General features: G+C 56.6%; 1 protein-coding gene across 1 annotated transcript in view; it reads left to right on the forward strand.

The window, feature by feature from the left end:
• LOC139276830 (FYVE, RhoGEF and PH domain-containing protein 5-like) overlaps positions 1-23,997 on the forward strand; it is a 121,405-nt gene that overhangs the window by 41,540 nt on the left and 55,868 nt on the right. The window contains exons 6-12 of the mRNA XM_070894829.1: positions 2,241-2,400; positions 6,044-6,131; positions 8,370-8,420; positions 11,656-11,714; positions 13,729-13,800; positions 20,508-20,576; positions 21,858-21,941. Coding sequence (XP_070750930.1) covers positions 2,241-2,400; positions 6,044-6,131; positions 8,370-8,420; positions 11,656-11,714; positions 13,729-13,800; positions 20,508-20,576; positions 21,858-21,941 — 583 coding nt within the window. The remainder of the gene's footprint in view (positions 1-2,240; positions 2,401-6,043; positions 6,132-8,369; positions 8,421-11,655; positions 11,715-13,728; positions 13,801-20,507; positions 20,577-21,857; positions 21,942-23,997) is intronic.

The following is a 23,997-nucleotide window of genomic DNA, read 5'->3' on the forward strand; positions in this document are numbered from 1 at the left end:
AAATGTGCTTACAGGTCTGTAAGAACTAAAAAAAAAAGTAGGGACTATGAAAAGGGCACAACCTCAAGTCAAATTCAATTACATCACCAAAATAGATGTTGCAAGACACACCTTCAGCTTGATGACTGAAACTAGGAATTGCCCTTGTCGATGAGTCAGAAGTTCATGGTTCAAGCCCCACTCCAGGACTTGGGCGTAGAATCCAGCCTGACACTGCAGTGAGGGGGGGGTCATGGTGAGGGAGTGTCAGGGGGTTCGTGTGGGAGGGGGTCATGGTGAGGGAGTGTCGGGGGGTTCGTGTGGGAGGGGGTCACGGTGAGGGAGTGTCGGGGGGTTCGGGTGGGGGGGTCACGGTGAGGGAGTGTCAGAGGGTTTCAGATGGGAGGGGGTCACAGTGAGGAAGTGTCGGGGCGGTTCGGGTGGGGGGGGTCACGGTGAGGGAGTGTCGGGGGGTTCAGGTGGGAGGGGGTCATGGTGAGGGACTGTCGGGGCGGTTCGGGTGGGGGTGGATCACAGTGAGGGAGTGTCGGGGGGGTCATGGTGAGGGAGTGTCAGGGTGGTTCGGGTGGGGGGTCACGGTGAGGGAGGTTTGGGTGGGGGGGTCACGGTGAGGGAGTGTCGGGGGGGTTCGGGTGGGGGGGTCATGGTGAGGGAGTGTCGGGGGGATCGGGTGGGGGGGGCACAGTGAGGGAGTGCCGGGGGGTTCAGGTGGGAGGGGGTCACGGTGAGGGAGTGTCAGAGGGTTTCGGATGGGAGGGGGTCACGGTGAGGAAGTGTCGGGGCGGTTCGGGTGGGGGGGGTCACGGTGAGGGAGTGTCGGGGGGTTCAGGTGGGAGGGGGTCATGGTGAGGGAGTGTCGGGGCGGTTCGGGTGGGGGTGGATCACAGTGAGGGAGTGTCGGGGGGGTCATGGTGAGGGAGTGTCAGGGTGGTTCGGGTGGGGGGTCACGGTGAGGGAGGTTTGGGTGGGGGGGTCACGGTGAGGGAGTGTCGGGGGGGTTCGGGTGGGGGGGTCACGGTGAGGGAGTGTCGGGGGGGTTCGGGTGGGGGGGTCATGGTGAGGGAGTGTCGGGGGGGTTCGGGTGGGGGGGTCATGGTGAGGGAGTGTCGGGGGATCGGGTGGGGGGGGGCACAGTGAGGGAGTGTCGGGGGGGTCACGGTGAGGGTGTGTCGGGGGTATTGGGTGGGGGGGGTCACGGTGAGGGAGTGTCGGGGGGATCGGGTGGGGGGGGCACAGTGAGGGAGTGTCGGGGGGGTCACGGTGAGGGAGTGTCGGGAGGGTTTTGGTGGGGGGGTCATGGTGAGGGAGTGTCGGGGGGATCGGGTGGGGGGGGCACAGTGAGGGAGTGTCGGGGGGGTCACGGTGAGGGAGTGTCGGGAGGGTTTTGGTGGGGGGGGGGTCACGGTGAGGGAGTGTCGGGGGGATCGGGTGGGGGGGGCACAGTGAGGGAGTGTCGGGGGGGTCACGGTGAGGGAGTGTCGGGAGGGTTTTGGTGGGAGGGGGTCATGGTGAGGGAGTGTCGGGGCGGTTCGGGTGGGGGTGGATCACAGTGAGGGATTGTCGGGGGGGTCATGGTGAGGGAGTGTCAGGGTGGTTCGGGTGGGGGGTCATGGTGAGGGAGGTTTGGGTGGGGGGGTCACGGTGAGGGAGTGTCAGGGGGGTTCGGGTGGGGGGGTCATGGTGAGGGAGTGTCGGGGGGGTTCGGGTGGGGGGGTCATGGTGAGGGAGTGTCGGGGGGATCGGGTGGGGGGGGCACAGTGAGGGAGTGTCGGGGGGGTCACGGTGAGGGTGTGTCGGGGGTATCGGGTGGGGGGGGTCACGGTGAGGGAGTGTCGGGGGGATCGGATGGGGGGGGCACAATGAGGGAGTGTCGGGGGGGTCACGGTGAGGGAGTGTCGGGAGGGTTTTGGTGGGGGGGGTCATGGTGAGGGAGTGTCGGGGGGATCGGGTGGGGGGGGCACAGTGAGGGAGTGTCGGGGGGGTCACGGTGAGGGAGTGTCGGGAGGGTTTTGGTGGGGGGGGTCACGGTGAGGGAGTGTCGGGGGGATCGGGTGGGGGGGGCACAGTGAGGGAGTGTCGGGGGGGTCACGGTGAGGGAGTGTCGGGAGGGTTTTGGTGGGGGGGGTCACGGTGAGGGAGTGTCGGGGGGGTTCGGGTGGGTGTGACTGAAGAGTGGGTTTGGGGGTGAATGGAGAGTGATTTTTGCACTATCTGATGCCTCCATACCTTTCTATCATCAGGGAGCAGGAGGGTCCCAAGTTGGCTCATGTGATCTCAGCACAAGGGCCCAAGCTGACAGTATACTCCAAGTATATCGAGCAATTTGAGAGTAACCTGGCACTCCTGGATCAATCCTGCTGCAAGTCGCCAGAACTCTCCACAGCATTGCAGGTGCTCGAGGTAACGTTCTGCCAATTCTCCCTCGTGTGAGGCAGGGATCACAATGCACTCAAATCCTCAAACTTTACAAATGCAAAATACTGCGGATGCTGGGAATCTGAAATAAATACAGAAAATGCTGGCGATGCTCAACGGGTCAGGCATGCTCTGAGGGGACAGAAACACAGTTAATAATTCGGGTTGCTGACCCTTCATCAGAAATGGAAAAAGTTGGACATGTAACACATTTTAAGCGCGTGCAGGGACATGGACAAGGGGAGGGGGAGGGGAGGAAAAAACAAAAATGAAAGTGTGTGATAGGGTGAAAAGCAGGAGTGATTAAATGACAAAAGAGATGATTGTACAAAGTAAAAGAAGATGGTAATGGGACAAGTAAAGAAACAAAAAGTGAGTGTAGAAGACGTGTAAATGGGTACGGAGTGAGTATGTGCACAAACATTTTTGTGTCCCTCTGCGCATGTGCACCATGGACTCCGCCTCCTTTTTGTGCGGTACGCTCAATCCGGTCGCGCATGCGCAGTACGATATATGAGAAGGGATAACCATCCGTGGTTAACTAAGGAAATCGGGGAGGGTATCAAATTGAAAACAAGAGCATACAATGTGGCCAAGACTAGTGGGAGGCCAAAGGATTGGGACATTTTTAAAAGCCAACAGAGAACGACTAAAAAAATGACAGAGAGGGAAGATAGATTATGAAAGTAATCTAGCACAAAATATAAAAACAGATAGTAAGAGTTTCTACAGGTACATAAAAAGGAAAAGAGTGGCTAAAGTAAATGTTGGTCCCCTGGAGGATGAGACTGGGGAATTAATAATGGAGAACAGGGAAATGGCAGAGTCATTGAACAAATATTTTGTATCGGTCTTCACGGTAGAAGACACTAAAAATATCCCATGGATAACCAAGGGGCTATAGCTGGGGAGGAACTTAATACAATCACTATCACTAATGAAGTAGTACTCGGTAAATAATGGGACTAAAGGTGGACAAGTCCCCTGGACCTGATGGCTTGCATCCTAGGGTCTTAAGAGAAGTGGCTGCAGAGATAGTGGATGCATTGGTTGTAATCTACCAAAATTCCCTGGATTCTGGGGAGGTCCCAATGGATTGGAAAACCGCAAATGTAACGCTCCTATTTAAAAAAGGAGGCAGACAAAAAGCAGGAAACTATAGATCAGTTAGCCCAACATCTGTCGTTGGGAAAACACCGGAGTCCATTATTAAGGAAGCAGTAGCAGGACATTTGGAAAAGCATAATTCAATCAAGCAGATACAGCATGGTTTTATGAAAGGGAAATCATGTTTGACAAATTTGCTGGAGTTCTTTGAGGATGTAACGAGCAGGGTGGATAAGGGGGAACCAGTGGATGTGGTGTATTTGGATTTCCAGAAGGCATTCGATAAGGTGCCACATAAAAGGTTACTGCACAAGATAAAAGCTCACTGGGTTGTGGGTGGGAGAGAGAGAGTGGGTGGGAGAGAGAGAGAGAGTGGGTGGGGGAGAGAAAGAGTGGGTGGGGGAGAGAAAGAGAGTGGGTGGGGAGAGAGGGGGAGAGGGGGAGAGAAAGAGAGTGGGTGGGGGGAGAGAAAGAGAGTGGGTGGGGGGAGAGAGACTCTGGGGAGAGGGAGAAAGACTGGGAGAGAGGGGGTAATATATTAGCATGGATAGAGGATTGGCTAACGAACAGAAACAGAGAGTCGGGATAAAGAGGTCATTTTCCGGTTGGCAAACAGTGACTAGTGGGGTGCCGCAGGGATCGGTGCTGGGTCCTCAACTATTTACAATCTATGTTAATGACTTGGATGAAGGGACTGAGTGTAATGTAGACAAGTTTGCTGATGATACAAAGATGGGTGGGAAAGCAAATTGTGAGGAGGACACAAAAAATCTACAAAGGGATAAAGACAGGCTAAGTGAGTGGGCAAAAATTTGTCAGATAGAGCATAATGTGGGAAAATGTGAGGTTATCCACTTTGGCAGAAATAATAGAAAAGAAAATTATAATTTAAATAGAGAAAAATTGCGAAGTGCTGGAGTACAGAGGGACCATGGGATCCTTGTGCATGAAACATAAAAAGTTAGTATGCAGGTACAGCACGTGATCAGGAAGGCAAATGGAATGTTGGCCTTTATTGCAAGGGAGATGGAGTATAAAAGCAGAGAAGTCATAGAAACATAGAAACATAGAAAATAGTTGCAGGAGTAAGCCATTCGGTCCTTCGAGTCTGCACCACCATTTAATAAGATCATGGCTGATCATTCCCTCAGTACCCCTTTCCTGCTTTCTCTCCATACCCCTTGATCCCCTTAGTCATAAGGGCCATAGCTAACTCCCTCTTGAATATATCCAATGAACTGGCATCAACAACTCTCTGCGGCAGGGAATTCCATAGGTTAACAACTCTCTGAGTGAAGAAGTTTCTCCTCATCTCAGTCCTAAATGGCCTACCCCTTATCCTAAGACTATGTCCCCGGATTCTGGACTTCCACAACATTGGGAACATTCTGCCCGCATCTAACCTGTCCAGTCCCGTCAGAATCTTATACGTTTCTATGAGATCCCCTCTCATCCTTCTAAACTCCAGTGAATAAAGGCCTAGTTGATCCAGTGTCTCCTCATATGACAGTCCAGCCATCCCTGGAATCAGTCTGGTGAACCTTCGCTGCACTCCCTCAATAGCAAGAACGTTCTTCCTCAGATTAGGAGACCAAAACTGAACACAATATTCCAGGTGAGGCCTCATTAAGGCCCTGTACAACTGCAGTAGACCTCCCTGCTCCTATACTCAAATCCCCTAGCTATGAAGGCCAACATACCATTTGCCTTCTTTACCGCCTGCTGTACCTGTATGCCCACTTTCAGTGACTGATGAACCATGACACCCAGGTCTCGTTGCACTTCCCCTTTTCCTAATCTGCCGCCATTCAGATAATATTCTGCCTTTGTGTTTTTGCCCCAAAATGGATAACCTCACATTTATCCACATTATACTGCATCTGCCATGCATTTGCCCACTCACCTAACCTGTACAGGGTATTGGTGAGGCCACACCTAAAGTACTGTGTGTAGTTTTGGTCTCTGTATTTTAGGAAGGATATACTTGCATTGGAGGCTGTTCAGAGAAGGTTCATTAGGTTGATTCTGGAGATGAGGGGGTTGACTTGTGAGGATAGGTTGAGTCGGTTGGACCTATAATACATTGGAGTTCCAAAGAATGAGAGGTGATCTTATTGAAACATAAGATCATGAGGGGGCTCGACAAGGTGGATGCAAAGAGGATATTTCCACTCAGGGGAAACTAAAACTAGGGGACATAGTCTCAGAATAAGGGGCCACCCATTTAAAACTGAGATGAGGAGGAATTTCTTCTGAGGGTAGTAAACCTGTGGAATTCACTGCACCAGAGAGCTGTAGAGGCTGGGTCATTGAATATATTTGTGTTGATTCTGTTAGTATTTCTGTGGGTCTGTGTTTGTGTTAGTGTTTCTGTGGGTCTGTATTTGTGTTAGTGTTTCTGTGGGTCTGTGTTGATTTGCCTTTGTGCTTGCCTCCCTGTACCAGTGTTTTTAATGAATCGTTAGATTTGTCTTTGAGTGATGATTTTAATGTGTCTTTCTCTCCATGAAATGGCGTGCAGGTCTGTCCTGGGTCCAACAGGCTGAATGTGAGGCAGTGCATGTTCGAGCTGCTCCAGCGACTCCCTCAGTACCGCCTTTATCTGATGGGTAAGTGAAGTGTTGAATGAATCCTGCATCCTCTCTGTGCCTTTCGCTCTCCTTGCCTTTGCAGTGGGGCTGGGATATTCTGTCCGGTAAGCGTTAAACAAATAGTAGCTGGACAGCTTGAAATCATTTGATGAATGCACAGAACAAATACATGTAAAGGCAGCTGATACACATGACTTTTGACTCTTAACTTTTGCCTTATCCGAAGGTAATACTAAGCTGAACACCGCAACTCTGGCAGGTATACGGATTCCCTAAATGAAGAAGATAATCAGAGAATCCCATGGGCTGTAGGCTAACTCACGAAATAATTGGTGGAGAGAATGTAAATAATTGAACATTCATAATGCAAAAATCATGGATGTAAAGTATAGTTTGTATTTCTATAGTCTAGCAAGACGTTTCATTGCACTTTAAATTACAGAGGAGCAAACATCCTCCTTGGCACAATATTTCCGGGACCTTTTCCATGGAATTGCGTTGCATAATCAGGGTAGGAAATTTGCGGTAGTAAAATGAGGTGAAAATTGTTGATGCCAGTTTTCTGCCCCAAAATCAATCCCCTCTCCCCCGAATCCCTTCCTGCCATACCTTTCATCGAGTCCCCATGTCACACATACACAACAGAGGGGACTGAGAGGCTGAAGAGTGTGCCGAGTTTGAGGAGCGATTACACTGTTGGGGTTGAGTTTTATTTTGGTATATGTCAGAAACACTTTACACTTCTATCTGATAGTTTGTGGTTGTGTGAGTGAATGGGGAGCAGAGGTCACACAGGGAGAATGGGGAGCAGAGTTCACACAGGGAGAATGGAGAGCAGAGTTCACACGGGGAGCAGAGTTCACACGGGGAGCAGAGTTCACACGGGGAGCAGAGTTCACACGGGGAGCAGAGGTCACACAGGGAGCAGAGGTCACATGGGAGCAGAGGTCACACGGAGAATGGGGAGAAGAGGTCACGGAGAGAATGGGGAGATTTTTGTTCCATTCCCCACGGTGAGGATGTATCAGGAGCAGGTGTCCTGCCCTGTGGGGACAATATGTTATTGTCACAGTGGAGGAGTAGCACAGGATGGAGCAAGACAGAGTTGGGCAACATTGAAGGAGGATGGACCCAGCAGGTGTTCCTCACCCCCCCGCCACAATAGAATATATAGACAGCAAGGGTCCGATCACGATTAGAGAGTATGCTTCACCAAAGGGACAGCACCTACTGCACCGGGTCCTGCAGCCACGCTCATCTATCCACACTGCATTGTCTGTGGCCATGGAGGCTACCAATGCACTCAACCTTTAAGGCACCGGCTGATTTCAGGCAGCCATTAAATTCCATCTTGGCCCTCTGCTCCACTGTTAACAATCCCAGTGTCTCAAGGACATTCCAAAAAGATAAACTACCTGCTGGGCAATCAAACTAATCTCAGTATTAAAATCCAACCATAAAATCTCCACTTCCAACGTGATTAAAGTATCAGACAGGCGGGGATCTCCTGTTCCCATTCACATTAGGAATTCTATTCTGCTCGAGCTTTGTCTCCACACACTGACTTTGGTCACCTCACAGGGTGTAGAAGGAATATTGAAGTTGAATGAAAATTCAAAGAATTGAAGGGATAGTTGTGTATTTCCCTCGGGTGGCCTTCCACAGTGTCCTGGGCTGCAAGGTGACTTGTCTGGGAGCAGTAACCGGTGTATCTGGACAGCTTTACTCTGTATCTAACCCCGTGCTGTACCTGCCCTGGGAGTGTTTGATGGGACAGTGTAGTGGGAGCTTTACTCTGTATCTAACCCCGTGCTGTACCTGCCCTGGGAGTGTTTGATGGGACAGTGTAGTGGGAGCTTTACTCTGTATCTAACCCTGTGCTGTACCTGCCCTGGGAGTGTTTGATGGGACAGTGTAGAGGGAGCTTTACTCTGTATCTAACCCGTGCTGTACCTGCCCTGGGAGTGTTTATTGGGACAGTGTAGAGGGAGCTTTACTCTGTATCTAACCTGTGCTGTACCTGCCCTGGGAGTCTTTGATGGGACAGTGTAGAGGGAGCTATTGGCTGACTGAGTACTGAGGTGATCCATTTAGCCACCTGAAGTGCATGGTTTCACAGACTTGCTGCAGTGAAGGCCCAAGGAGCAGAATGTGCCATCTCAGTGCTGGCTCACACCCATACGCACTCTGACCTTTGAACCAATCAGGATCTAACTGTGCTCCAATCTCGAAGATGTAATTATTGCTTTTTTTCAGATTACTTGAATAATTTGTGTCCAGATGCTGCTGAATATGAAGATACGCAAGGTAATTATACAATTATAAAATATAATTACAAAAAATATATTTAAGGCATTTGGCAAAAGAACCGGTGGGATTTTTCACGCAGTGAGTTGCTGTGATCAGCAACGCGTTGCCTGAAAGGACGGTGGGACAAGATTCAATAGTCACTTTCTGAAGGGAATTAAATAAATATTTAAACAGGAAAACAATGCAGGGCTGTGGGGAAAGCGCGGGGGAGTGGGACTGAGTGGATAGCATTTTCGATGGACTGGATGACCTCCATCATTCTCCGATTCTATAATTCTACAGGAAATGGGGGGATGGGTTCAGGACCAGCTTGTGAGGTTCTGAGCTCTACTTGTGGGAGGAGCAAATCTTTCTTCAAAATTCAAACACCGCTTTGTGCATTTGTTGTTAAATTGAATGGTCAGGTACTGGGTTTTGAGGGGGGGCTGATACCGAGCCCTGGGAGTGGTGGGGGAGGAGATACCGAGCTCGGGGGTGGGGGGGAGGAGATACTGGTATCTGGTGGGGGTGGGGGGGGAGGAGATACTGGGGGTTTTTGGGGGGAGGTGGGGGGAGGAGATATCAGGGGGGGAGGTGGGCAGATACCGAGCTCGGGGGTGGGGGGAAGAGATATCGGGGGTGGGGGGAGGAGATACCGGGTTCTGGGGGGGTAGGGGGGTTGGGGGAGGAGTACCGGGATCTGGGGGGGTAGGGGGGTTGGGGGAGGAGTACCGGGATCTGGGGGGGTAGGGGGGTTGGGGGAGGAGTACCGGGATCTGGGGGTGGGGGGAGGAGATACCGGGTTGGGGGACGGGGCGATACCGAGCCCTGAGGGTGGATTGGTGCGGTGTTGGCTGGGTAGGTGGGGCTTGTATTTGATTGGTGCGGTGTTGGCTGGGTAGGTGGGGCTTGTATTTGATTGGTGCGGTGTTGGATGGTTCTATTCTCTACTGCTAACCATCTCCTTAAACCCCTCTCCCCTGTCTCTACCACACTTGCTTCCAACAACAAGTGTAAGGAGCTCATGGACACATTTAGCCTAATTTCTCTACTTTTCAATTCTATTTCTCTAGAAATGAACCACAGTGTTTGGTTTGCTTATTATAGCCTTATTAAACTGCGTCACTACTTTAGTGATGTGTGTATCTGTATACCTAGATTCAGTTGCTCCTTTACCCCATTTACACTCTGATTTCCCAAACAGTATGAGGTCTCCTTATTCTTCCTACCAAAATGCACCGCCTCACATTTAACAATACTGAAATCCATTTGCCAATTACATGCCCATTCTACAAGTTTATTAATGTCATCTTATATTTTGTCACAGTCCTCCTCAGTATTAACTATACAACAATTTGTTATCTTTAAACCCCTCTCCTCAGTCTCCACCCTCACCTCCAACAACAAGATTGAGACCATCGGTTCGGCCGCCTCAGCCTTTTCCCTTCCTTCCCCTAGCCCACCGGACCTAGCCCTGAACTCTCATCTCTCTCCAGTTTCTCTTCGATCTCCCCTCATGAACTCTCCACACTCATCCTGTCCATGAGACCCACTTCCTGCTCCCTTGATCCTATTCCCACCAAACTGCTGACCACGCAACTTCCTTTTCTGGCTCCCATGTTAACCGACATTGTTAACGGTGTTCTCTCTCCTCACTGTTCCCCACTCCCTCAAATCTGCCGTCATCACCCCTCTCCTAAAAAAAATCAACCCTTGACCCCACTGTGCTTGTTAGCTATCGCCCCATCTCCAACCTCCCTTTCCTCTCCAAAGTCCTTGAACGTGTTGTCACCTCCCAAATCCGTGCCCATATTTCCCAGAGCTCCATCTTTGAATCCCTTCAATCTGGTTTCCGCTCCACAGTACCGAAACAGCTCTCATCAAAGTCACAAATGACATCCTTTGTGACTGTGACTGTGGTAAACTATCCCTCCTCGTCCTCCTGGACCTGTCTGCAGCCTTTGACACAGTTGACCACTCCATCCTCCTCCAACGCCTCTCCACCACTGTCCAGCTGGGTGGGACTGCACTCGCCTGGTTCCATTCTTATCTACCTAATCATAGCCAGAGAATCACCTGCAATGGCTTCTCTTCCCGCCCCCACATCGTTACCTCTGGTGTCCCCCAAGGATCTATCTTTGGTTGCCTCCTATTTCTCATTTACATGTTGCCCCTCAGTGCGTTTCCGGATAATGTTGCTATCAGTTTCCACATGTACGCTGATGACACCCAGCTCTAGCTCACCACCACTTCTCTCGACCCTACCACAGTCCCTAAATTATCAGACTGCTTGTCCAACATCCAGTTCTTGATGAGCAGAAATTTTCTCCAGTTGAATATTGGGAAGACCGAAGCCATTGTCTTTGGTCCCCGCCACAAACTGCGTTCCCTAGCCACCGACTCCATCCCTCTCCCTAACATCTGTCTGAAGTTGAACCAGACTGTTCACAACCTAGGTGTCATATTTGACCCTGAAATGAGTTTCCAGACACATATCCGCAGCATAACTAAAATCGCCTTTTTCCACCTCCGTAACATTGCCCGTCTCCTCCCCCTGCATCAGCTCATCTGCTGCTGAAACCCTCATCCATGCCTTCATTACCTCTAGATTTGACTATTCCAACACATTCCTGGCTGGCCTCCCACATTCTACCCGACGTAAACTTGAGGTCATCCAAAACTCGTCAGCACGTGACCTAACTCGCACCAAGTCCCGCTCACCCGTCACTCCTGTGCTCGCTGACCTACATTGGCTCCCGGTTAAACAACACCTCGATTTCAAAATTCTCATCCTTGTTTACAAATCCTTGCCCCTCCCTATCTCTGTAATCTCCTCCAACCTCACAACCCTCCTCCCTCCCCACCCCCTTCTGTCCCCAAGATGTCTGCACTCCTCTAATTCTGCCCTCTTGAGCACCCTGCTCAACCATTAGTGGATGTGCCTTCAGTTGCCTGGGCCGCAATCTCTGGAATTCCCTCCCTAAACCTCTCCGCTTCTCTACCTCTCTTTCCTCCTATAAGATGCTCCTTAAAACCTACTTCTTTGACCAAGCTTCTGGTCATCTGCGCTAATTTCTTCTTTTGTCTCTCTGTGTCAAATTTATTTCTTTTGTCTTATAACACTGCTGTGAAACCTTGGTATATTTTACTACATTAAAGGCGCTATATAAATACATGTAGTTGTTGTTGTAAGCGGGGCTTGTATCTGATTGATGCGGTGTTACTAACTGCTGTGTTACCATTTCCTGTGCAGCGGCACTGGTTGCTGTGGGTGTGGTTTGCGAGCAGGCTGGGCAGTGTGTGACAGAAGGGGTAAGTCCCGCTCACTACTTTGTCTGCTGTTGCTCTCAATGTAAAAAGTGAACTGCAACTTGGGTAATAAGTAACAGCACACCGAATGTAAACCCTGGGCCAATCTACTGACCACCGATTTCAGTGTTTGTGTCACCGCCTGGTGTCAGGGGTCGCGGGGTCGCGGGGTCCCGGTGTCGGGGGTTGTGGGGTCCCGGTGTCAGGGGTTGTGGGGTCCCGGTGTCGGGGGTTGTGGGGTCCCGGTGTCGGGGGTCACGGAGTCCCAGTGTCGGGGGTCCCGGGATCGTGTGTCGCCCTGTCCCGGTGTCAGGGGGCGCGGTGTCGGGTGTTCTGGTGTCGTAGGGTCCCGGTGTCGGGGTTCATGGAGTCCCGGTGTCGGGTGTCGGGATCGGGGGGGTCGGCGGGTCGCGGTGTCGGGGGTCCCGGTGTCGGGGGGTCCTGGTATCTGGAGTCCCGGGGTCCTGGTGTCCGGGGGGGTCGGGGGTCGCGGTGTCGGGTGTTCCGGTGTCGGGGGTCATGGAGTCCCGGTGTCGGGTGTCAGGGGATCGGGGGGAGGTCGGGGGGTCCTGGTGTCTGGAGTCCCGGGGTCCTGGTGTCCGGGGGGGTCGGGGATCGCGGTGTCGGGGGTCCCGGTGTCGGGGGGTCCTGGTGTCTGGAGTCCCGGGGTCTCGGGGGATCGCGGTGTCGGGGGTCCCGGTGTCGGGGGGTCCTGGTGTCTGGAGTCCCGGGGTCCTGGTGTCCGGGGGGGTCGGGGATCGCGGTGTCGGTGGTCCCGGTGTCGGGGGGTCCTGGTTTCTGGAGTCCCGGTGTCAGGGGATCGGGGGAGTCGGGGGTCCCGGTGTCGGGGGGTCCTGGTGTCTGGAGTCCCGGGGTCCTGGTGTCCGGGGGGGTCAGGGATCGCGGTGTCGGGGGATCGCGGTGTCGGGGGTCCTGGTGTCTGGAGTCCCAGTGTCGGGTGTCGGGGGGGGGGGGTCGGGGGATCGCGGTGTCGGGGGTCCCGGTGTCGGGGGGTCCTGGTGTCTGGAGTCCCGGTGTCGGGGGGGGGTCGGGGGATCGCGGTGTCAGGGGTCCTGGTGTCTGGAGTCCCGGGGTCCTGGTGTCCAGGGGGGTCGGGATCGCGGTGTCGGGGGTCCCAGTGTCGGGGGGTCCTGGTGTCTGGAGTCCCGGTGTCGGGGGGGGTCGGGGGATCGCGGTGTCGGGGGGTCCTGGTGTCTGGAGGTCCGGGGGGGTCGGGGATCGCGGTGTCGGGGGTCCCGGTGTCGGGGGGTCCTGGTGTCTGGAGTCCCGGGGTCCTAGTGTCCGGGGGGGTCGGGGATCGCGGTGTCGGGGGTCCCAGTGTCGGGGGGTCCTGGTGTCTGGAGTCGCGGGGTCCTGGTGTCCGGGGGGGTCGGGAATCGAGGTGTCGGGGGTCCCGGTGTCGGGGGGTCCTGGTGTCTGGAGTCCCGGTGTCGGGTGTCGGGGGGGGGTCGGGGGATCGCGGTGTCGGGGGTCCTGGTGTCTGGAGTCCCGGGGTCCTGGTGTCCGGGGGGGTCGGGGATCGCGGTGTCGGGGGTCCCAGTGTCGGGGGTTCCTGGTGTCTGGAGTCCCAGAGTCCCGGGGTCCTGGTCTCCGGGGGGGGTCGGGGATCGCGGTGTCGGGGGTCCCAGTGTCGGGGGGTCCTGGTGTCTGGAGTCTCGGTGTCGGTATCGGAGGGTCATGGGTCCCGGTGTTTGGGGGTCGCGGTATCCGGGGGTTGCGGTGTCGGAGGGGTCGGGGGTCCCAGTGTCCGGTGGTCCCGGTGTCAGGAGTCCTGGGGTCCCGGATGTCCAGGGGTCGCGGTATCTGGGGATCCCGGTGTCGGGGTGGGGGGGTCGGGGGTCCCGTGTCGGGGGTCCCGTGCCCGGGGGTCGCAGTGTCGGCGGGTCGGATCCCGATGTCGGTGGGGGGGGGGGGTCAGGGGTCCAGTGTCGGGGGTCCCGTGTCTGGCTCTAGACGAGATCTCTGTCACTATCCTGTTTCTCACTTGCACCAACAGGAGAATCTACTGGCGCTGCTGGGAGTTGAGCACAGAGTGAGGGGTCTGCACCACATCGCCCAGCCTGGGAGGGTGAGTACCACTCCCTCCACCTCTCAGTACACCCTGCAATTTGTGTGCTCAGGTATATAAATAGTAACCGGGCAGTAAGAGGAGGGGTGGGGCTGATTAGGGGCCAAAAAGGAGACCTACACATGGAGGCAACGGGTATGGCTGAGGTACTAAATGAGTACTTTGTATCTGCCTTCACCAAGGAAGAAGATGCTGCCAAAGTCATAGTGATGGAGGAGGTAGTAGAGTCATTTGATAAAGAAGAGGTACTCGAAAGGTTAGCTGTACTTAAAGTAGATAAATCACCAGGACCGGATGGGATGCATCCTAGGATGCTGAAGGAATCATAGAAATTTACAGCACGGAAGGAGGCCATTTCGTCCTGTCGTGTCCGCATTGACCGACCAAGAGCTACTCAGCCTAATCCCACTTTCCAGCTCAGGGTCCGTAGCCCTGTAGGTTACGGCACTTTAAGTAAACATCAAAGTAAATTTTAAATGTGATGAGGGTTTCTGCCTCTACCACCCTTTCAGGCAGTGAGTTCCAGACCCCCACCACCCTCTGGGTGAAATGATTTCCCCTTAAATCCCCTCTAAACCGCCTACCAATTACTTTAAATCTATGCCCCTGGTTGTTGATCCACGCTGCTAAGGGAAATAAGTCATTCCTATCCACTCTATCTAGGCCTCTCAATTTTATACACCTCAATCAGGTCTCCCCTCAGCCTCCCAACATCTTCGTAAATCTCTGTACCCTCTCTAGTGCAATCACATCTTTCCTGTAATGTGGTGAGCAGAAATGCACACAGTACTCCAGCTGTGGCCTAACCAATGTTTTATACAGTTCAAGTATAACCTCCCCGCTCTCGTATTCCATGCCTCGGCTAATAAAGGAAATTATTCAGTATGCCTTCTTAACCACCTTATCTACCTGTCCTGCTACCTTTAAGGATCTGTGGACCTGCACTCCCAGGTCCCTCTGTTTCTCCACTACTCTCAGTATTCTCCCATTTATTATGTATTCCCTTGCCTTGTTGCCCCTCCCCAAATGCATTACCTCACACCTTTCCGGATTGAATTCCATCTGCCACCTGACCAGTTCATTGATATCTTCCTGCGAACAGCCAATTTTTGTATTCCCTTCAAATTTCTTAATTATACCGCCTCCCTTGTTGGGCTTGTTACATACTGGCTAAAAAAGTTCTCCTGAATGCATTTTAGGAATTCTGCACCCTCTATACCTTTCATATTAATTCTATCCCAGTTAATATTAGGGTAGTTGAAATCCCCTACTATTACTGCCCTACTGTTTTTGCACTTCTCAGAAATTTGCCCTCATATTTGCTCTTCTATCTCCCTCTGACTGTTTGGGAGTCTATAGTACACTCCAATGTGACTGCCCTTTTTTTGTTATTCAATTCAATCCATATATGGCCTCATTTGATGATCCTTCTAACATATCCCCCCTCACAGCTGTAATTATTTCTTTAATTAATACTGCAACCCCCCCCTCCTTTTTTACCCCCCTCTCTATCCCGTCTGAAAACCCTGTAACCAGGAATGTTGAGCTGCCATACCTGCCCCTCTTTCAGCCATGTCTCAGTAATAGCTATAATATCAACCCTCTCCGCTTTGCCCTCATCAACCCTCTCTGTTACCTTAACAAAAAACTCGATGAAGTTGGTTAAACACGATTTGCCAAGCTTTTAGAACCAATAATCTGAGACAAAATTAAGAGTCACCTGGATAGGGGTGGATTAATTAAGGAAAGTCAGCACGGATTTGTTAAAGGCAAATCGTGTTTCACCAACTTGATCAAGTGTTTTGATGAGGTAACAGAGAGATTTGATGAGGGCAATGCGGTTGATGCAGTGTTCATGGATTTCCAAAAGGCGTTTGATAAAGTGCCACATAACAGGTTTGCCAGCAAAGTTGAAGCCCATGGAATAAAAGGGACAGTGGCAGCATGGATATGGAATTGTCTCAGTGACAGGAATCAGAGAGTAGTGGTGAACGGTTGTTTCTCGGACTGGGGGAAGGTATACAATGGTGTTCCCCAGGGGTCGGTACTGGGACCACTGCTTTTCCTAATATATATTAATGACTTGGACTTGGGTGTACAGGGCACAATTTCAAAATTTGCAGATGACACAAAACTTGTAAGTATAGTGAACAAGTGAGGAGGGTAGTGATAGACTTCAGGAGAACACAGACAGGCTGGTGGAATGGGCAGATACGTGGCAGATGAAATTTAACGCAGAAAAGTTTGAAGTGGTACATTTTGGTAGAAAGAATGAAGAGACCAAATATAAACTAAAGCATAAAATTCTCAAGGGGGTGCAGGAACAGAGGGGTATATGTGCACAAATCATTGAAAGTGGCAGGGCAGGCTGAGAAAGCAGTTAAAAAGGCTTAGGGGATCCTGGGCTTCATGTATAGAGGTCAATTAAGAACATCAGAAATAGGAACAGGAGTCGGCCATCCAGCCCCTCGAGTCTGCTCTGCCATTCAATAAGATCATGGCTGATCTGATCATGGACTCAGCTCCGCTTCCCCACCCGCTCCCCATAACCCCTTAGCCCCTTATCGCTCAAAATTCTGTCTATCTCTGCCTTAAATATATTCAATGTCCCAGCCTCCACAGCTCTCTGGGGCAGAGAATTCCACAGATTTACAACCCTCAGAGAGAAGAAATTCCATCTTATCTCAGTTTTAAATGGACGGCCCCTTATTCTGAGACTATGTCTCCTAGTTTTAGTTTCCCCTATGAGTGGAAATATCCTCTCTGCATCCACCTTCTCGAGCCCCCTCATAAGTGCAAAAATGTGGAAGTTATGATGAACCTGTATAAAACACTGGTTCGGCCACATCTGGAGTACTGCGTCCAATTCTGGGCACCACACTTTAGGAAGGATGTGAAGGCCTTAGAGAGGGTGCAGAAAAGATTTACGAGAATGGTTCCAGGGATGAGGGACTTCAGTTGCGTGGATAGTCTGGAGAAGCTGGGGTTGTTCTCTAGCAGAGAAGGTTGAGAGAAGATTTGATCGAGGTGTTCAAAATCATGAGGGGTCTGGACAGAGTAGATCGAGAGAAACAGTTCCCATTGGTGGAAGGGTCGGGAACCAGAGGACACAGGTTTAAGGTGATTAGCAAAAGAACCAAAAGCGATGTAGAAAAAATGTTTTTACATAGAAAGTGGTTAGGATCTGGAACGCACTGCCTGAGAGGGTGATGGAGGCAGACCCAATCACTGCTTTCAAGAGGGAGTTGGATAAGTACCTGAGGAAAAGCAATTGCAGGACTACGGGGAAAGGGCGGGGGAGGGGGACTGGCTGTGAGAATGGCCTTCCGTGCTCCAACCATTCTGTGATTGTATTCTCCCCACTCTGCCCTGTGCCAGTTACACACAGCTTGGCTGGACTCGAAGAGCACGGGAGCAAACATTTAAATGGTGAAGGAGGGATAAATCTACCCTGGTACAATACACAAAGTGTCAACAGGGAGAGCAGCGCCCGGTGTGGGACTGAGCCCCGGGAGGGGGGCCCGGTGTGGGACTGAGCCCCGGGGAGGGGGGCCCGGTGTGGGACTGAGCCCCGGGGAGAGAGGCCCGGTGTGGGACTGAGCCCCGGGGAGGGGGGCCCGGTGTGGGACTGAGCTCCGGGGAGGGGGGCCCGGTGTGGGACTGAGCCCCGGGGAGGGGGGCCCTTGTGGGACTGAACCTCGGGGAGGGGGGCCCAGTGTGGGACTGAGCCCCGGGGAGGGGGAGGGGGGAACGGTGTGGGACTGAGCCCCGGGGAGAGAGGCCCGGTGTGGGACTGAACCCCGGAGAGGGTGGCCCGGTGTGGGACTGAGCCCCGGGGAGGGGGGCCCGGTGTGGGACTGAGCCCCGGGGAGGGGGGCCCGGTGTGGGACTGAGCCCCGGGGAGGGGGGCCCGGTGTGGGACTGAGCCCCGGGGAGGGAGGCCCGGTGTGGGACTGAGCCCCGGGGAGGGAGGCCCGGTGTGGGACTGAGCCCCGGGGAGGGAGGCCCGGTGTGGGACTGAGCCCCGGGGAGGGGGGCCCGGTGTGGGACTGAGACCTGGGGAGCGGGGCCCGGTGTGGGACTGAGCCCCGGGGAGAGAGGCCCAGTGTGGGACTGAGCCCCGGGGAGGGGGGCCCGGTGTGGGACTGAGCCCCGGGGAGGGGGGCCCGGTGTGGGACTGAGCCCTGGGGAGGGAGGCCCAGTGTGGGACTGAGCCCCGGGGAGGGGGGCCCGGTGTGGGACTGAGCCCCGGGGAGGGGGGCCCGGTGTGGGACTGAGCCCTGGGGAGGGAGGCCCAGTGTGGGACTGAGCCCCGGGGAGGGGGGCCCGGTGTGGGACTGAGCCCCGGGGAGGGGGGCCCGGTGTGGGACTGAGCCCCGGGGAGGGGGGCCCGGTGTGGGACTGAGCCCTGGGGAGGGAGGCCCAGTGTGGGACTGAGCCCCGGGGAGGGGGGCCCGGTGTGGGACTGAGCCCTGGGGAGGGAGGCCCAGTGTGGGACTGAGCCCCGGGGAGGGAGGCCCAGTGTGGGACTGAGCCCCGGGGAGGGGGGCCCGGTGTGGGACTGAGCCCCGGGGAGGGGGGCCCGGTGTGGGACTGAGCCCTGGGGAGGGAGGCCCAGTGTGGGACTGAGCCCCGGGGAGGGGGGCCCGGTGTGGGACTGAGCCCCGGGGAGGGGGGCCCGGTGTGGGACTGAGCCCCGGGGAGGGGGGCCCGGTGTGGGACTGAGCCCCGGGGAGGGAGGCCCGGTGTGGGACTGAGCCCCGGGGAGGGGGGCCCGGTGTGGGACTGAGCCCCGGGGAGGGGGGCCCGGTGTGGGACTGAGCCCCGGGGAGGGAGGCCCGGTGTGGGACTGAGCCCCGGGGAGGGAGGCCCGGTGTGGGACTGAGCCCCGGGGAGGGGGGCCCAGTGTGGGACTGAGACCCGGGGAGGGGGGCCCGATGTGGGACTGAGACCTGGGGAGCGGGGCCCGGTGTGGGACTGAGCCCCGGGGAGAGAGGCCCAGTGTGGGACTGAGCCCCGCGGAGGGGGGCCCGGTGTGGGACTGAGCCCTGGGGATGGAGGCCCAGTGTGCGACTGAGCCCCGAGGAGTGGGGCCCAGTGTGGGACTGAGACCCGGGGAGTGGGGCCCAGTGTGGGACTGAGACCCGGGGAGGGGGGCCCGGTGTGGGACTGAGACCTGGGGAGGGGGGCCCGGTGTGGGACTGAGCCCCGGGGAGGGGGGCCCGGTGTGGGACTGAGCCCCGGGGAGGGGGGCCCGGGGTGTGGGACTGAGCCCTGGGGAGGGGGGCCCGGTGTGGGACTGAGACCTGGGGAGGGGGGCCCGGTGTGGGACTGAGCCCCGGGGAGGGGGGCCCGGTGTGGGACTGAGCCCCGGGGAGGGGGGCCCGGTGTGGGACTGAGCCCCGGGGAGGGAGGCCCGGTGTGGGACTGAGACCTGGGGAGGGGGGCCCGGTGTGGGACTGAGCCCCGGGGAGGGGGGCCCGGTGTGGGACTGAGACCTGGGGAGGGGGGCCCGGTGTGGGACTGAGCCCCACAGAGGGGGGCCCGGTGTGGGACTGAGCCCCGGGGAGGGGGGCCCGGGGTGTGGGACTGAGACCTGGGGAGGGGGGCCCGGTGTGGGACTGAGCCCCGGGGAGGGGGGCCCGGTGTGGGACTGAGACCTGGGGAGGGGGGCCCGGTGTGGGACTGAGCCCCACAGAGGGGGGCCCGGTGTGGGACTGAGCCCCGGGGAGGGGGGCCCGGTGTGGGACTGAGACCTGGGGAGCGGGGCCCGGTGTGGGACTGAGCCCCGGGGAGGGGGGCCCGGGGTGTGGGACTGAGCCCTGGGGAGCAGGAAGATCCCAGATTTTTAGCTCATCTGTGTTGCATTAGCTGAAGGCACCGGTTGGCAACTGTGCGTCAGGGTGAAGGAGGGAGAAGATTAGACAGTGAGCCTGGTCCTTTGAGTGCATGTGTGTGTCTCAAGGACTCTATGAAGAATGGTGAAGTGCTGAGACACCAGCAAGCAGCTTTCACATGTCGCGTCCTGATGCTGCAAGGTAGGATTGGCTTCAGGAAATAGAGAGCAAAGGAAGGAAGGGTTTCAACTAAATGGGTGAAAGTCATTGAATCTTTGAATCACCAAATCATTGAATTACTCCAACAACACTCAAGAAGCTCGACACCATCCAGGACAAAGCAGCCACTTGATTGGCCCCCCATCCACCACCTTCAACATTCACTCCCTCCACCACCGGCGCACCGTGGCTGCAGTGTGCACCATCTACAAGATGCACTGCAACAACTTGCCACAGCTTCTTCGACGGCACATCTGCCACCGAGAAGGACAAGGGCAGCAGGTGCATGGGAACACCACCACCTCCACGTTCCCCTCCAAGTCACACAACATCCTGACTTGGAAATATATCGGCCGTTCCTTCATCGTCGCTGGGTCACAATCCTGGATCTCCCTCCCTAACAGCACTGTGGGAGCACCTTCACCACACGGACTGCAGCTCACCACCTCCTTCTCGAGGGTAATTAGGGATGGGTGAACTGAGGTGTGGGATGCCCATGGCCCAGACCTATATTACCCTTTTCTCTTCAGTTAGATCTACAAAGCCAGGTGCCCATGGGCAGCGGGGTATACAGGCAGTACGTGGAGAGACACTGTCTGCTCTGAGGCTGTTGATGCTGCAGCATCGTTCACTGGTCTCTTTGTCCCATAGGTACTGATCAAGGAAGGAGGACTGCACAGAGTGACTGAGGAAAGCCTGCAGCTGCGATACTGTTTCCTGGTAATTCCCTTTTGGTTTATTTTGATATAATTGAGGGGCCTGAATCGCTGGCAAGGTATTAACTTTATCTGAGTGTGTGATGAGCATTTACACCATTGGTTGTACTGAGCTGGTGATGCCTATTCAGGCCAGGAGCCTCTGGACATGAGATCAGCATTGATGTAGCTGTTTATATAGCAGTGTGGGGGAGATCTCGGACCGTCTTACAGGATTGATTGCAGCACTGTGACCCCTGCCCCGTGCCCCTCCCGCCCTAGACCCTTTCCCCTGGACTCCCGGCCTCTCCTCTGGACCCCAGAACCCCCCCCCCCAGGTGCTGGTGACTGTGTGATTGAGCAGATCGGTAGCAGCAGAAATGTTGTGGTGAATGGAGGGCCAGTGGACAGTTGGGATTTTGAAAGTGCAGTTGGGAGGGAGGTTTTTTCCAGGGGTAGACACAGAAGGAAGTGGAGTTAGGAGGAGAACGATACAAGGAAGTGATCAGTGATTAACGTGGTGGCAGTAGCGATTACTGTCCCGAATCCTCCTGCTGACACTGACCCCTCCCCCCGCACCGACCCAAGCTCTTTTGCCGCCCTTGACCTCTCCCCTCAATGCCCCCCCCCCCCCCACACTGGTCAAGAAACATCTTAAATTAGGAAACTGACTCTCTGTTGTTCAAATGGCCAGGAGTGCATTGGAGTAGTCCAGCCTGGAGGTAGCAAAGGCACGGATGAGGGTTTCAGCAGCAGAAGAGCTGAGGCGGGGGCAGAGATGGATGATGTTGCGGAGGTGGAAATAGGTGGACTTGGAGATGGGGTGGACGGAGAGCTCCGGCTCAGATACATTGGGACAGCATTGGGTTGAACCTCAGACTGTGGTCAGGGAGAGAGATGGGTTCAGTGACGGGGACCGAAGGCTCTCCTGTCCATGGACTCCCTCTAACAGGATGACCATTTCAGGATCAGAGGACAGACCACAAACCCAGTGCCTGTCCAGCCTGCTGAGCACAAGTGCTGAGCTCAGAAAAGCGAAGGGCCAAAGAGTATGTGGATCTGCTTCCCTCGGGCTCCTGCCCCTGTGTGTCCTGGCCTGGCTCGGGGTCGCACTTTGCCTCTCCCACACTGGCCTGCTCCCAGTGGCTGGGGTGGCTCCCAGCAATGTTTAGGCGATGTCCGATGTACTGTGCCTCGTCTGGGGATCTGTCCCACATTGGTCTACGAGGCAGGAGCCCTGCCTGTGACTGGAGGGGATAAACGTCACGGATCAACAGGGCCAGTAATATCTGATCCTCCTCTACAGATGAATGACATGTTCCTCTACACTGCACCCCAGCACTGCGGGAAATATCAACTCAATAAGACACTGTCACTGACTGCCATGAGGGTGAGTGGGGGACGGGGGGTGTGCGGGGGGGGGGGGGGGGAACGGGGTGTGAGGAGGAGGGGGGGAATGGGGTGTGCAGAGGAGGGGGGGGAATGGGGTGTGCGGGGGGGGGGATTGGGTGTGCGGAGGAGGTAGAGGAATGGGGTGTGCGGAGGAGGGAGGAATGGGGTGTGCGGGGGGAGGAATGGGGTGCGGGGGGTAATGGGGTGTGCGGGTGGAGTGGGGTGTGCGGGGGGGGAATGCGGGGGGGAATGGGGTGTGCGGGGGTGGGAATGGGGTGTGCGGGGGTGGGAACGGGGTGTGCGGGGGGGAACGGGGTGTGCGGGGGGGAATGGGGTGTGCGGGGGGGAACGGGGTGTGCGGGGGGGAACGGGGTGTGCGGGGGGGGAAGGGGTGTGCGGGGGGACGGGGTGTGCGGGGGGGGCTGGGGTGTGCGGGGGGGGCTGGGGTGTGCGGGGGGGGACGGGGTGTGCGGGGGGGGGATGGGGTGTGCGGGGGGGATGGGGTGTGCGGGTGTTAATGGGGTGTGCGGGGGGGAATGGAGTTTGCGGGGGGGAATGGGGTGTGCGGGGGGGGAATGGGGTGTGCTAGGGGGTAATGGGGTGTGCGGGGGGGGGAATGGGGTGTGCGGGGGGGGGGGGGGAATGGGGTGTGCGGAGGAGGGGAATGGGGTGTGCGGAGGAGGGGCATGGGGTGTGCGGGGGGGGGAATGGGGTGTGCGGGGGGAATGGGGTCTGCGGAGGAGGGGGAATGGGGTGTGCGGGGGAGGGGGGACGTGTGCAGAGGGGGGGAACGGGGTGCACGGCGGGAACGGGGTGTGCGGGGGGGAACGGGGTGTGCGGGGGGGGACGGGGTGTGCGGGGGGGGGGGGGTGGGGTGTGCGGGGGGGAACGGGGAACGGGGTGTGCGGGGGGGAAGGGGGTGTGCGGGGGGGAAGGGGGTGTGCGGGGGGGAAGGGGGTGTGCGGGGGGGAAGGGGGTGTGCGGGGGGAAGGGGGTGTGCGAGGGGGGGGATTGGGGTGTGCGGAGGAGGGGGAATGGGGTGTGCGGGGGGGGAATGGGGTCTGCGGAAGAGGGGGAATGGGGAGTGCGGGGTGAATGGGGTGTGCAGAGGAGGGGGAATGGGGTGTGCGGGGGGGAATGTGGTGAGAATGGGGTGTGCGGGGTGAATGGGGTGTGCGGGGTGAATGGGGTGTGCGGAGGAGGGGAATGGGGTGTGCGGAGGAGGGGGAATGGGGTGTGCGGAGGAGGGGGAATGGGGTGTGCGGGGGGGAATGGGGTGTGCGAGGGGGGGGATTGGGGTGTGCGGAGGAGGGGAATGGTGTGTGCGGGGGGGGAATGGGGTCTGCGGAAGAGGGGGAATGGGGAGTGCGGGGTGAATGGGGTGTGCAGAGGAGGGGGAATGGGGTGTGCGGGGGGGAATGTGGTGAGAATGGGGTGTGCGGGGTGAATGGGGTGTGCGGGGTGAATGGGGTGTGTGGAGGAGGGGAATGGGGTGTGCGGAGGAGGGGAATGGGGAGTGCGGGGGGGGCGAATGGGGAGTGCGGGGGGGAGATGTGGTGTGCGGGGGGGGCAATGGGGTGTGCGGGGGGGGGCAATGGGGTGTGCGGGGGGGATGGGGTGTGTGGGGGGGAATGGGGTGTGCGGGGGGGGAACGGGGTGCGGGGGGGGAACGGGGTGTGCGGGGGGGGGAAGGGGTTGTGCGGGGGGGGAAGGGGGTGTGCGGGGGGCGGAAGGGGGTGTGCGGGGGTGGGGGCGGAAGGGGGTGTGCGGGGGTGGGAGCGGGGGGGCGGGATGGGGTGTGCGGGGGGGTGAATGGGGAGTGCGGGGGGGGGAGATGGGGAGTGCGGGGGGGGAATGGGGTGTGCGGGGGGGAAGGGGGTGTGCGGGGGTAATGGGGTGTGCGGGGGGGGAAGGGGGTGTGCGGGGGGGGAAGGGGGTGTGCGGGGGGGGGAAGGGGGTGTGCGGGGGGGAAGGGGGTGTGCGGGGGGGAAGGGGGTGTGCGGGGGGAAGGGGGTGTGCGGGGGGGAACGGGGTGTGCGGGGGGAGGGGAACGG

Source organism: Pristiophorus japonicus, chromosome 12, assembly GCF_044704955.1.
Source record: "Pristiophorus japonicus isolate sPriJap1 chromosome 12, sPriJap1.hap1, whole genome shotgun sequence".
NCBI lineage: Eukaryota > Metazoa > Chordata > Chondrichthyes > Pristiophoridae > Pristiophorus > Pristiophorus japonicus.